At 57.6% G+C, this 14212-nt stretch overlaps 1 protein-coding gene across 1 annotated transcript in view; it reads right to left on the bottom strand.

Annotated features, from left to right (window-relative positions):
* Positions 1-35: 35 nt before the first annotated feature.
* The window catches only part of C11H1orf167 (chromosome 11 C1orf167 homolog), a 29484-nt gene continuing 15307 nt past the window's right edge, over positions 36-14212 (bottom strand). The window contains exons 14-25 of the mRNA XM_034672063.1: positions 12612-12798; positions 10705-10880; positions 9956-10142; positions 8155-8341; positions 7889-8043; positions 4615-5004; positions 3774-4029; positions 1836-1923; positions 1582-1726; positions 1242-1377; positions 843-953; positions 36-370 (exon numbers count right to left, since the gene is read on the bottom strand). Coding sequence (XP_034527954.1) covers positions 194-370; positions 843-953; positions 1242-1377; positions 1582-1726; positions 1836-1923; positions 3774-4029; positions 4615-5004; positions 7889-8043; positions 8155-8341; positions 9956-10142; positions 10705-10880; positions 12612-12798 — 2195 coding nt within the window. The 3' untranslated portion in view covers positions 36-193. The remainder of the gene's footprint in view (positions 371-842; positions 954-1241; positions 1378-1581; positions 1727-1835; positions 1924-3773; positions 4030-4614; positions 5005-7888; positions 8044-8154; positions 8342-9955; positions 10143-10704; positions 10881-12611; positions 12799-14212) is intronic.

Genomic DNA, 14212 nt, shown 5'->3' with positions numbered 1-14212 from the left:
CTGAGCAAGAGAAGCAGCTAGGACTTAGGACGGTGTTTTATTGTCCTTCAGAGCTCAGAGAGCCGGCCCCTCTGTCACCAGCCCATGGGATGAGTGCCTGGTGGCTTGGGCCTGCACTGCCCTGATGGGTGGGGCATGGTTCCTTCCTCAGGGAGGCCGGGGCCAGTGTTGTTTTTCTTTCCATGGGAACAAGTCACAGCTGCAGCTGGGTCCCCTGCTCCACACCAAGTCCACCACACACACGAGTTCCAGCAGCTTCCAGCCTGCTCCCAGGGTTCCTGATGCCTGCCTGGCTCAGGGGTATCAGGCCGCTGGTGGCTCCTCTCTTCCAGCCCCTGGCTGCCAGGTGCTTGCGCCACTTTTCAAAGGCCTGGAATCGGGGAGGAGGAAGGAAAGGCTATTTGGCTCCCTCCTAGGTCTGGTTAGGTGCCCAGTTCCTTCTGTCCCTAGAGGGAATAGGAGACCCCTCCCTCCGTCTGGGCCAGCCAGCCAACCAGCCCGCTCTGCCCCAGGCCAAATGCATAGGCTCCGAACAGATGTGACTTGTGATCTGGAAATCTGTGCTCAGAGTGGGGCTGATAAGGGAGGGGCACTTAGGGAACGATACCCAACATGGGCTAGTGTGAGTGGCAGCCGTGCTGTGGCCAAACCTCGTTCCCACACCGAGTGGCTGGGTAGGACTGGGTTGAGCACAGGATCACCAGCTAAATCAGGATCCAAGCTGTGTTTTCTCTAATGGAACTGATCCCTCCCCTGAAAACAGAGGAGCCCTAGCTGAAAAATGTCCAGGTGTGGCACTGGTTTGGGAAGACCGGCTGGGGGCTGGGCGCCACCCCCCGTACCTGGGCAAGGACCCGAGCTCCTTCTTGTTGCTGTAATCGCTGAGCCACCCACAGCCGCAGGACCCGCCGCCGCCACACACGCCAGGCCCGCTGCAGGTGCCACTGCCTCAGCTGTGGGGGTGAGTGGTGACAGGCCCCAAGCCAGCCCGCTGCTGCCCCCCAGCCCCTCTCCTGCGTCTTCCCCCTAGAGCTCTGCAGCCCCAGGAGGCAGGGGCTGTGACAAGGGAGGGGGCCCCTAAGGTGCGTTAACGCAGGTCCTTGCACCTGACCCCAAGCTTTCAGACTTGGTCCATACAGAGACCGAGATGCTTTGAGAGACTCCATTTCGAGGGGTTAGGGTTGCGGACAAGGTGAGCTGCAAGGTCAGCTTGAGGCTGGGGAGGGGCGGCCCCCACTCACCAGCGTCCTTGCCAGCTGCTCGGCGCCCTGAGCGTCTACCCAGTGCTGCCACGTAGCTGCCAGGCACCTGGCGCGCTGGGAGCCCTGGAGCCGGCGGAGCAGCGCCTCACGGTGCCAGTGCTGTAGGTATTTCCTCCTGGTGGGGAGAGGCCCTGGCGTGCACCCCGATAGCCAAGAGCACTAGGACCCCTTATGACCAGGAAGAAGGGCAGAGCCACAGATCCCCCAGGATCCTCCAGGACTGGGCACCGGCCCTAGACGGCCCAGCTCCTGCCCTGGCTCAGACCAGACCCCAGACCCCACGCACCCCACTCACAGGCGCACGCGCAGCAGCTCTTACCCTAGCCCTCTCTTAGTGGCCTCGCCTGGGCCTTTGAAGACTCCAGCCTCAGAGCTACAGTCCCCTCCTGGTCTCGTAGGGGGCTGGCCTTGCACCCTGCTGGCGCATCCAGGCCATTGCCACCGGAGAGGGGGCCCTTTGTCACCTGTAAAGAAGAGGTTAACAAAATCCGTACGTAAAACAGATTTGCCACGTTGCTGTTAGTGGATTTCCAGGCCTGTGAGATGTCTGGCCCCAGGGGCAGGTCTCCTTACTCTGAGCCCAGGACATTTCTCTCTGCTTCCTCTGTCCACTGTGGCTGTGGTGCTGGCCTGGGCTGGGCAGTGTCCCGTAGCCGTGGGTCTGAGGGAACAGCCAGAGAGGAAAACCTGAACCCCATGGGCTTGGACTGCCTGCATCCCAGGCAACCTTGCAGGGTCCTTCCCATCCTGCCCCTGACCAGAAGCAGGGCCGCCTCCTCTTGTGTGGCCCCGAGGCTCCCCGAGGAGGCGGGGAAGGTGCCTGGGAGCAGTAGGGCCGTCAGCGCACACCACTGCCTCCTCCCCGGTCCCCCCAGCGTGGCTGGAGAGTCCGGCAGAGGGACAGACCAAGAATACCCATCACCTGCTGAGAGCTTACCTGTGCCTGCCAGGAGGTATTACTCTCCCCACTTCGGCTTTACAAAGTGAAATTACTTGCCTGAGTCCCCCTGTCTCAGGAGCCCTCTGACTCCAGAGCCCTCTACTGCTCTCCAGCAGACCAGGGGCTCTCGAAGGGCCTCTGTGCCGTGAGGAGGCAGGGTACCAGCTTGTGTTGCTCGGGGAGGGCTGGCTGGATGCGTGTGGTAGAAAGGGGGGGCCTGGAGCCAAGCACCCTAGCTATCCTTCCGCCATTTACTTATGGTTTCAGTATGCCTCTGTTTCTCCCCCTGTACATGGGATCCCACTGGCCTTTGCTGATAAGAATAGAATGTTAATATTTTTAAACAGACCAAAAATAAAATTGTCTTGTGACACAGATCTAGAAATAAAATACCAACTTCCCAGAATCCTCTGTTGCCATAGCCCCCCCGTGTGTGAATATACGGATTCTGCAAGTAACCAAAGCTAGGCCCTTTCCATTCCGTTCTAAAAAACGTAGGGGCTCAGTCGGTTAAAGGTCTGACTCTTGATTTCGGCTCAGGTCATGATCTCAGGAGTGTGAGGTTAAGCCGTGCTTTGGGCTCTGTGCTCAGTGCAGAGTTGGCTTGGGATTCTCTCCCTCTCCCTCTGCCCCTCCCCCGCTTTGCCTGCGCGCACTCTCTCAATAGGATCTTTAACAACAACAACAAAATTTCATCTTTTTTTCTAAGAACCTTTCCAGAATCTATTAGATGCTTCCTGGCATTCTGAAACAGGATTCTGGATGATTCCAGTTCATCTTTAGGAACACTGTGTGGTCTGCCAGTAACTCAGGCTGTGTATCCACCAAGGACAGGTCCCTAGACTGCTATGCGATGTCCCTTCTTGTGCCTGGCTTTCATCGTGGCCTCTTCGGTCCTGTTTGCCATCAAGCTCATGTCACCATTTGCGGGTGTCAGAAATAACTGCTTTTTTTTTTTCTTTTAAAGATTTTTATTTTATTTTTAAGTAGTCTCCACCCCCAACGTGGGGCTTGAACTCACAACCCTGAGATCAAGAGTCACGTGCTCCACCGACTGAGCCAGCCGGGCGCCTCAGAGCTAACTGTCCTGGTCCAGAGAAGGACTGGTGGTTGTCTTTGGGTGGAGGGAGTTAGGAAAGAAACATTTCGTGTATACTTTCTGATTTTCCTGTGGTGAGCAGGTTTAATTTTTCCAGTAAGGAATGAAAGGGACTTGGCAAACAGTTGCTTCTCTCCCCACGTACCCAACCCTAGGCGGCACCAGGATACATATGCGTCCGGGTATCTGTCTGCTGATACACTGTGTCCACAGCACTTGTCTCTGTGGCGGGCCTGTGCTGTGCTGGCACTCGGTAGGTGCTCAGTAAATGTTTGCTAATGGACCCAAAGGTGGCAGTCTTCCAGAGCCAGGAGGCTGTTCTAGAGCCTAGTAGCGGTAGTGTCCATAGGCAAATGGGCCCCCCAGATAAGCGTCCAGCCACACTTGCCACCATGGGCTGAAACAAGCTGATTCTGAGGCCACTGGCCCTCAGGTCATTTTTGGACCTCCCACCCCACCTAGGCTGCCCCACCTGCTTCCACGGGGCTGGAGTGTGCATCAGCGCTAGGACGTGCCCTCCGCTGGCCACCCTGGGCCACTGCCTGACGTCAACCTTGGGGGCATCCCGGGCCTCCGCCTGCGGTTCCAACTGCATACTGAGGAGCGCTGCCTGCCACTGGGCCCAGTGGGTCCACAGGAGGCGTCTGGACCCAGCCTGCTGGAACTGGGTGATGGAGGCTCGCTGGACACGGCCCCTGGCTGCTAACCGCGCCCAGGCTTCTAGGACCCTGGGAGAGAGGGAAGAGCCCGCATGTGTGGTGGGCCATAGGGAGCCCTTCCCAGCCCTCGCGCCGGTGTCCAGAGGACGGGGACCTCCAGGCAAAGCCCGCTCCGGTGCTCCTCCTCTCATTCGGGGGAAATCTGGTTAAAAGAGGCCCAGAGAGCCACAGAACAGCACACCAGCGGCAAGCGTCCTGCTGAGGAGACAGAGAGCAGGCAGTCCTGCCGCTATGCTTTGCCTCGCCCTCCCTCACGAGAGCACTGTTTGATGAGAACCCGCTGTGTTTCTGGCCCCTGAGCCAAGTGCTCGAGTGCTCGCCTGTGTTCTCTCTCCAAGGCAGGCCTGTTATCTTCCTTTGAACTTCAAAGACTTGCTCAGAGAGGGGTCGCACTGCTGGAAAGTGCAGGTCTGGACTTCAACCCCGGGACGAGCTGCAGTGGCTGGGATCGCCTCTCCTTCTGACCCCAGCCTCCTGAGCCCTGTCACCAGCCACCAAATACCCTCGACCTCTGCCAACAACGAGCTCAAGGCCTCAGAAACAGACTGAGCTGCAAGCCACATGTGGGGCTGCCCTCCGGCACCGGACACCCACCTGGCGCTCAGCTTCTGGGCAGCACGGGCTCGGCTGACCCGGCGTGGGCGGGACTCGTGCACCCACTGTGTCCCGCACAGGGCCGGTCTCTCTTCTGCCAGCTGGTGGGCCTTGCAGCGCCGGCCCAGAGCTGCTCGCCACACTATGAAGGCCTGCTGGGCCCGGGCCCTCCTCAGCTGCCTGTCCGCCCGGCCCCCGTGCGCGTGGCTCCTCCAGCGGACCACGGAGGCCCGGGCCACACGCTGCTCCCATGCCCAGGCCTTGGCTGCTCGGGCATCCTGCCACATAGCAGATGTGGCCCCCACAGCCTTTCTCGGGCCATCCTGAACGGCTCCCGTCACCGGGACCACCCCTGTGTCTCTCACAGCTCCACACCAGGCCTGAAAGCGGCTGAAAAACAGAAGCAGAGGAGGGGCCCACCTGGCTTTCGGAGTCAAAAGTCCCATTTATTCCAAATCGCGCCCCCAAATCCCCCACAAAGTGTGCTAGGTTATACGTGGTTTTGCATGCACAGCCCTGTGCCTTCAGAACATAGGAAGTGATGTGTAACGGGTCAAAGTGCCGGCTGTGGTTAGGGCCTGTGCACACGCAGACGGACTCAGGCGGGCAGGTGCTTGCTCCCCAGGAGGTCATGGGAACACAGCTGGTGTGGGGTCAAGTCCCAGGGCCACCAGTCTCCTCCAGCCAGGCCTGGTCTCCTCTCACCAGCCCACTAGGGGGCAGGAGGTGGGTGAGGGGAGCACAGTGTCCTCCACTCCGGGAGGGGCCAAAAAAACAGTGCCCACTGTTGAGCTGTGAAAGCACAGCATCTCGGCTCCGCCGTCAGTGGGTGGGCGCCCGTGTGGGGACAGCGTGAACATCTGCGAGTTTGTAGCTGAGCGGTGGGAGGAAGCAGCCTCTGTCCCCACTCCTTTATGCACAAATGAGCTATACACGTTTTACTAGAACACCTCTATTCACATGAAGATTTCACTCCTTTGGCAACCCTATAGAGTAGAACTTGCCTGCGCTCCAACGAGAGACGGACAAGACATTAGAACACACGTTATGGTGGATGTTGGAGGCGTGGACTTCTCCCATCCTTCCTGTGCCTCTCAAACCAAAGGACTGACCTGGCCAGGAGTTGGAGACCTGGGGCTCACCAGGGCATCAGGAGGGGTTAAAGGTTTGCCACCCCCCACCACTCGAACAAAGCAGGTAAAGGAAGGTGGGTGGTCACGGCTCCGTGGCTTCCTTGTTCGGTCCCCTGGGCTCTCTCTCTGCTTTTTCCCCAGTGGGGATGACCCTCATCGTCCTACCCCTGGGCCCACCCACCTGTGCAGAAGCTGCTCTGGGGGGTTCACTGGGTGTCTCCGACGAGCTGCTGCCCGCTGCCAGTCCCGGAACACGGACCTCCTCAGGGCCTGGAGATGGACCTGTCCACCTCTGGTACTTTGCATGCAGGGCCTGCTGCCCTGTGGCCAGAGAAAGGCTGAGATGGCCCCGGGCGTTCATCCCAGCCTTGCCCCTCTGCCCTGGGTAACTGTGGGCCCCTCCTCGGCTAGCCCTTTGCGCTCGACCCAAGCAGGGACAGAGGAGGCCCCCTAACCATCTGGATTTAAATGCTTCGGTTACAAGTGTCCTGTGATGACCAGGCCAACCCAACTCATTTTTCATTTCTTGAAAATATTTAGGAATCAGAAGAAGTCACATAAAAAATCTGGATTTCCAGCTTTTCTTTGACAATGAGGTCTGGCAACACTGGGTCAGCACAACAGGACAGCAGTTGGGCTGGAGAAGTAGCTGTCCCCGCTGGACAGGACACAAACTTGCCAGAACAGATCCCCACTCACCAGCTCATTATGTTGGTGTAGTGGGAAGCCTCTAAAGTGGCCCCAGTGATCCCCACCTCCTATGCTGGGCTCTGCAGACACCGTGACTCGGTGCTCAGGCCCATGACTCCTGAAGTCCAGGTGAGGGTGATGAGGATGAGGATGAAGAAGATGATGATGACAGTAACACCTACTGGGAGCTGGGTTCTGAGCCAACACTGCGTGGATGGTCTCATAGACTCCCCACAATCCCCTACAGGGCGGGTGCTGCTGGGATCCCCATTTTACAGATGCGTAAGCTGAGGCTCAGAAAGGTTATGTAGCTCGTGTAAGTTCCACACCACCAGGGAGTGGACGGGCAATGTCCAAGCCCCTGGGTTCAGCTCTGCCCTCTCCCCGTCCTGGGTGTGCTCTGTGGGGGTCCCATCCCTGGACTCTGTGTTAAAGGACACAAACCCTGGGTCTCCCCGATGGACCTGGCCCTTCCCTCGCCCTCAGTGACCCGGACCCAGCCCCTGACTCACTCTGCCAGCAGGAGTGCCAGCGGTGCAGGGCGCCTCGAAGCAGCGTGCGGCGCCGTGCCCGAACCCACTGCTCCACCTCTCGCCCCTGCGCCAGCCGCCTCCGCCACAAGCCCAGCGCGGCCCTGCAGCTCCGGTCCCAGGCCCAGCCAACAGCCAGCTCTCTCTGGGCCCCTTGGGCTGTGGCCCAGTGGCTCCAGCCGAGGAGGATGCTAGGAAGGGGAGCGTCCACCCTAAGCATGGTCCCTGCCACCCCACGCTCTCCCAGCCATCCCCGCCCTCAGCAGCCTGAGGGGGGCTCTTCTCCCTGTTTCCAGCATGGGGGAGCGTGGCTTGCTGGGGGCTGGAATGCTCACAGTGACAGGTTAGGGATGAGATGGGATCTCAGACCCCAGTGCCAAGGCCTGAGCTCAGGCACTAGTAAGAAACATTGCTATGAACTCAGTGCTTATTATGTGCCAGGTACTAGGCTAGGGGATTACGTGCCCCTACCTTGCTGATGCCCAATGGAGTGACTACTGTTATTATCCCCATACAAATGGAGAGATGGAGACACAGAGAGGTTAAGCAACTTGCCCAAGATCACATCGCTAGTGAGGGGCAAGGCTGGGATTAGAACCCAGGCAGACCGACGCTTAAGCGTTGTGCGCCGATGAATAAATGAATGAGCCAAAGCTGCGAAGTCTCTGGGAGAAACGATTATCCTGTAGACTGCCTCAAGCCCCACCCTGTCAGCAGGGCAGGCTAGGAGGGCAGGAGAAGCCCAGAGAACCTGAGTCTGGGTACCAACGGATTGGAGCGTGAGATGGGAGCCCTCTGGGCTGCAGACCCCAAAGGGATGCTGCTGTGAAGGTCAAGGAATAATGTGAAGGGGGCTGGGAAACCGGACGTCCACGGAGCCATGGGTGGCATGGCTCACCCAGCATGGGGAGGGGTTCCTACCGCCTCTGAAGAGTACATCGGTGCCACCTTGCTGCACCCCGGGACCGCTGGGCCCGCACCTGCCACAGCAGAAGGCACCGTGCCTTCAGCCTCTGCCCAGATGCCCACAGAAAGCTCAGCTGGAGGGTCTCCAAGAAGGCGGGGGCCCTGGAAGCCTGGGGAAGGAGGGATGGAGTCCGTGATCCCCGGGCCCCTGCCCCGTCCCCACTCTTTCCTCCCACCTGCCCCCTACCCGCCCTAGCCCCTTCCCATCCTCTGCCCCTCACCTTCTCTAGTGAGCTTCGGGGCGGGCTGCAGCCCAGCAGCGGCTCCCCTCCCGGGATGCCGCCCAGGGGCTCCGGGGGCAAGGTGGTCCTGGCACTGTCTGACGGGGTGCTCAGACCGCATGCCTTCAAGTGCCACGCCCTCAGGATACCCTGAATCTGCTGCTGCCGTGTGCCCCGGAGGAAGGAGCTGCAGGAAGGGGCAGGTGAGTCCCTGGGCCCCAGCCTTACCCCCTGGCTGGCGGGGCTGCCAAGAAGGCACTTTCCCCAGCAGGGTCTCTTCCAAAGAGCTCATCTGGAAGGGAGCCACCCATGCCAAACACCGGGCTAGAGCATTGCCTCTCAAGCTGGCTATATATGGAACTCCCGGGGGCTCTGCGACATACTCATGCCCATTGGGGTCCTACCCCCAGAGAATCTGACTTAGCAGTCTAGGTGAGGCCTGGGCTTCCTAACTTTTCCAGAGCTCCCAGAGTGACTCTTGAGAGTACCTAAGGCTGAGGCCACTGCTGTCTACACCTGTGTCACCTGGCCGATCCTTACCACACTCCTGATGGGAGGGGGAGCTGGGCCCCAGACCCAAGGACCCCAGTCTCAGGAGACCACATATATGGACACATCAGTACTCCTGCCTCTGCTAAGTTATAAAGATAGGGGAACTGAGGCCTGGTGGAAGGTCATTTCTTCAAACTCCAAATAGCAGAAGACTTGGGATCCAAATACTTATTTTAGATCGAGGGCAGCCCCAGCTATGTTTTAGGGAGATACTGACGGTTCCCTGATCCCCAAAGGCTAGAGGATGGACTGGAGGAGAGCTACATTCTGAGGGATTACGGTGAACTGACTTTCCCAGGAGTTTTAGGGGTTTCATTAAAAGAGACTGAGGGTCGAAGTTGACCAAGTGGTATGGGATGATGGATCCTAGGTATGTGGCTTTTTTTTTTTTAAAGATTTTATTTATTTGAGAGAGAAAGAGCACAGGTGGGGGAGGAGGGGCAGAGGCAGAGGGAGAAGCAGGCTCCCCACTGACCAAGAAGCCTAATGCGGGGCTTAATTCTAGGACCCCGGGATCATGACCTGAGCTGAAGGCAGACACTCAACCGACTGAACCACCAAGGCGCCCTAGTATGGGGCTTTCAATGATGGAATTCTTATCCCCGAAACTGCTGGCTTACATTCCACTTGACGTCTCATCAGCTTAGCTGGCCCCTCCTGACCTCCATCGTTCCCCCCACCCACAGCCATCAGCCTGGACTCTTGAGTCCCAGCAATGACTGTCTTGTAGAAAAGCAACAGGGACCTTCTTGCTCCCAGTTCACAGTGTGATTTAGAGCCAGCAGCTCAATGCTTCGAGCCTCAGTTTCTCTAGCTGTATAATGAAGCAGACAGGGGCACTCACTCACTTATAGGATCTCTCAACGCCTCCAACATGCCAGACCGCGGTGAGGCAGACATGGTTCTTGGCACCAAGGGGCTCCCCGCCCCCAGCCCGGAGAGGAGCAAGCAACCTCTCCCATCAGTTTCCAGCCACCCTGGTAGAGGTCTGTGTTTGTGTCCCCGGCAACCCCGTGGCTCCCACAGCTCTCTCTCTGCTCAGTCACTGTCTCCAGGTCCCAGGGCCAATTCCCCCCTCCCCTGCACCTGCTGGGGACCTCAGCGTGCCAGGGTCCCCGCAGGAGCCTCGGGGAAGAGCAGGACAGGCCCATCCCCCATGGGACACTTCCCAGCTGAGCACTGCTCACATGCCCACCCTGGATATACCCCCTGGGGGCCAACCCCAGCGCATAGGCTCGTGGACACCTACTCAGCCCTCTGGTGCTGGGAGAACCGCGTCCTCCAGATCAGCAGCGCCCGGTGCAGGGCCAGTGTCTGGCAGGCTTCCTGCAGGGAGTCCCTGCCTTGCTCTGGGGGCCGCCCCTGGGCCCGAGCCACTACCCCCAGGTCATGTGCTGTGGCCACTCCAGGGGCTGAGCTGCAGAGAGCCACATTCCCTGAGAAGCAGACAAAGGATGAATCAGTCACGTCCCCAGTGAGCTCCTTCCACCCAAAGCTGTCGGTGGAACCCATGGCAGTCATGGATGGTGTGTGCTGCTGCCTCAGCCCGCCTCACCCCTCCTTAGGAACTCCCCTCACAGGCACTGCCCCCACCCACTGCCTCTAAATCCTCCCCTCCGAGACACCTCAAAGATCCCATCTTCCCCTATCAAATATTTTTTGGGGGAACAAGGACTGTGTATTATCTCCCAGACCAGGAGCTTCCGAGAGCAGGGACCATGTCCCCTCCTAGTGGAAGACGGAACAAAGTCTCTTGCCTAGAGAAGCTCATGACCCAGAGTGAGGATGGGGCCCAGCCAAGGCCTGTCCACTCCAGGGACCCCTCCTGGACCCTCCCAGACTATCAGACTGCACTCCCAGAATGCTCCGGGTTCCAACACCACCCATCACAAAAAACCATCAATTCCACCGGGGCCCACCACAAAAGGAGCTTATGTGACACTGCGCACTGGGGTGGGAGGGAAAGGGAGCCCCTCGGCCTGCCACTCGCTCGCTCACCCGCCTTCCGGCGGCAGAGGGCCAGCTGGGTCACCTTCGCTCCATCTGAGGCCCGGAGCCGGTTCATCTGTACCCACTGTTGCAGACACGTCCTCAGGGTCCCTGCCCGGCGGTGAGCCAGGTGGGCCCGGTACTGGGCCGCTCTATGCACAAACTGCTGCCAGGCCCCAAAGCACCTGGGGAACCGAGAGAAGGTGCTGGTACTAGTAGTAATGACCGCAGCAACAGCCACCTGCCCCGTGCTGTGTGGAGGCCTTGGCCAAGCCACTTCACTCCCTGACCCTGCTCGGGCCACCACGCTCTCACCGCTGGGTGCCCCAATGGCCTCAGCAGCCTCCTGCCTGGCCTCCCGCATCCACTCAGGGCCCCTCTAGGCAGTGGCTGCTCAGCAGCTAGCGTGATCTTTTTCCAATTTCAAATGCAGTCTTCTTGCTCCCCTGCTGAAAACCTCCAGCGGTGCCCCCTTGCGCTTAGGACACAATGTCAACTCCACGGCACTGCCTACAAGGCCATGCGTATCTGGCCCTGGCACGCCTTGCCATCTTCATCCTAAACCCTTCCCCACCCCGGCCCCCACTCTAGGCTACCAGGGCATCCTTTGAGTTTCCCACGCTCCCCTGTCACGGGCCTTTGCCTGGGCAGTTCCCTCGCCTGGTGCTCTCCTGCTGGCTCTCCCTCAATGGGCCAAGCACTCATCCTCACATCTCCGTGGAACCATGGTCAAGGTCAGCAACCTTCGCTCAAAGTTCTCCTAGGAAACCGCACAGAAGGCACCTGGGTGGCTCAGTCGGTGAAGCGTCTGCTGTGGGCTCAGGTCATGATCCCAGGGTCCCGGGATCGAGCCCCACGTGGCGCTCTCTGCTCAGTGGGAGTCTGCTTCTCCCTCTCCCTCCTTCTCTCTCTCTCAAATAAATATATTTAAAAAAAAAAACTTTAAAAAATAAGAAACTGCACTGGGGGATGCAGGCAGCAGGACTCAGAGCCGGGGAAACTACTTAACCAGCAACCTGGTTTCCTCTGCAGATAAATTGCAAAGAAAAAAACCAGAGGGAACCCCAGAACTCAAAAAGACTTTAACAACTTATGGACCAACCTTAACAGGAGGCCTTTGTTTAGACCCCGGTTCAAACAAACTGTAACAGAATGTGTACCTATAGCACAGTTGGAAATGTCAAGGCTGACCAGATATTTCTTGGTGTTAAGGAATTAATGTTCATTTTTAGGCGTGATCACAGCACGGTGGTTATGCTGTGGAAAAGAGTCCCTATTTTTAGAGATGCTACGGAAGTATTTACAGGTGAAACGGTAGGATGTGGGGGACCTGCTTGAAAACAACGTAGCGGGAGCAGTTGGGATACAGGTGAAACAAAGTTTTCAAGAGGTGATTTTTTTTTCTTTTTTAAAGATTTTATTTATTTATTTTAGGAAGAGAAAAAGAGAAAGCATGAGCAGGAGGGGCGGAGGGAGAGGGAGAGAGAGAATCTCAAGCTGACTCCACGCCGAGCGCAGAGCCTGACTCGGAGCCTGACCCCAGGACCCTGAGATCATGGGCCGAGCCGAAGCCAAGAGTCAGATGCCTACCCGACTGCCCCACCCAGGCACCCCCCAGGAGGCGATTTTCTTGAAGCTGGGTGATGGGGACACTGGCGGTTAGAATCTATTTTCTCTACTTTTGTGTAAGATGTAAATGTCCCATCATAAAAAATTAACACGGGAGAAACCCTCTGATGGGTCTGTGTTCCTTGCCCTCGCGCTTCACTCCGGTGGTACTGGCGCACAGCCTCTGTGACTGCCGTGCTGCCAGGACGGGGGCTGGGGGGCGGCCGGCACCGAGCCCTGCTTAGGGCCAAATCCCTCTGCCTCAAGAAAGGGGGTCCCCACTCCCACCTTCTTCCACTTCTCCCTACCTGCAGAGCCAGGCTCCCCGCTGCTGAGTGTCCAGTGAGGCCTCCCTGGGCGCGTCTGCAGCAGGAGAGCTCCAGGCTTGGGGGTGTCTCCCCCTCCTCTGAGTCCTCAGTGTGACCTGGGAGACCTCTCCCTGGACCCCCTTCTCCTGCCTGGCCCATTCCTTCTCATGGCACCACAAGAGGAAGACTGTAGAGTGAGGAGAGAGAGCGAGAAGAGACAGTAGGGAGGCTCAGTCGTTCCCCGACTCTGGGCCTCAGTTTCCCTGTAAGTAAGTGATGCCTGAGGGACTTTCCGGTTCAAACGCTCAAGCTTCTGCAGGGCCTGTGCTAGCATCAATGGCACACAAATACAGGATGTGCGCCTCTCATGCTGTGTGCCCTCGAGCAGGTCACTTAATTTCTCTGTGCCTCACTTTCTCATCCGTAAACTGGGCACAAAACCTTGCCCAGGTCCCATGAGACTCAAATGTGATCGTGTCTGGGAAGCTGTCCAAGTAGACGCTCAGTAAGCACTCATTCATTCAGGAGCCCCTGCCCTGCCCAGTGTGGGTGCTCAGAGCCAGCCCCGCTCCCTCTCCCCTGCTTTCCCGGGGCCCACAGCGCACCGGCCAGTTGCTGTAAGGCCTGCGGCATCCGCTCTACGCCATTGCCTCCAGCTGGTCTCGGCCAGGCTCCTGCCTCCTCCCTTGGACTCCCTGGACTGCAAGTGAAGTTGCCCAGAGAGAAGCCGATGCCCCGGGTTGGGCGGAGGGAGACGGCACGGTCCCAACCTGGCCACCCGGCCGCCACCATGGCAGGTGCAAGGGTGTGCTGAGCTGCCCCTCCCCCAGCCCGTTCTCTCCATGTCATAGCTGATTATCTGAACGATCTAGGGGGGAGTTTCTGCTTTTGTTTCATTCTCTTCTTCTTCTTTTTTTTTTAAGATTTTATTTATTTGTTTGACAGAGAGCGCGCACAAACGTGGGGGAGGGGCAGAGGCAGAGGGAGAAGCAGGTTCCTTGCTAAGCAGGCAGCCCGATGTGGGGCTTGATCCCAGGACCCCAAGATCATGACCTGAGCTGAAAACAGATGCCTAACGACTGAGCCACCCAGGCGCCCCTGTTTCATTCTCTTCAATACTATTTGGATTCTTACAGCAAACATGAATTCAAACAAATGGCATTTGAATAATTATTTTGAACACATTTGTTTCATTTACAAATAGGAACAAAACCCATACTTGGCTGTAGTGGCTGATTGAGGGAATGGAGAGGAAATAGTCAACTTGAATTTCACTGCTTCAGAGATAAGCACTGTCTGCTTATTTCAGCATGTTTTACAGATGAAATATTTATTGGTTCTCATTCTGAGCAGTGGTGAAATACACAATACATGAAACTTAACCATCTTAGCCATCTCTGAGTGGCTCGGTAGTGCTAAGTAATTGTGCTGTATTTCACTGTTTTTCCTTCTGTATCGTTTCATGCGCACGAAAAATATCTTACACACCATTCTTTAGCCTCCCCCCCCATCTAACATAGCATAACCATTTCTCCTTGTCACTAAAAATTCCATGCAAATACCCATGAAACTACTTCTAGGAAGATGGATACATGAGGGGG

The sequence above is a fragment of the Ailuropoda melanoleuca genome, chromosome 11 (assembly GCF_002007445.2).
Source record: "Ailuropoda melanoleuca isolate Jingjing chromosome 11, ASM200744v2, whole genome shotgun sequence".
NCBI classification, from domain to species: domain Eukaryota; kingdom Metazoa; phylum Chordata; class Mammalia; order Carnivora; family Ursidae; genus Ailuropoda; species Ailuropoda melanoleuca.
This window is presented reverse-complemented; position numbering and strand designations above follow the sequence as displayed.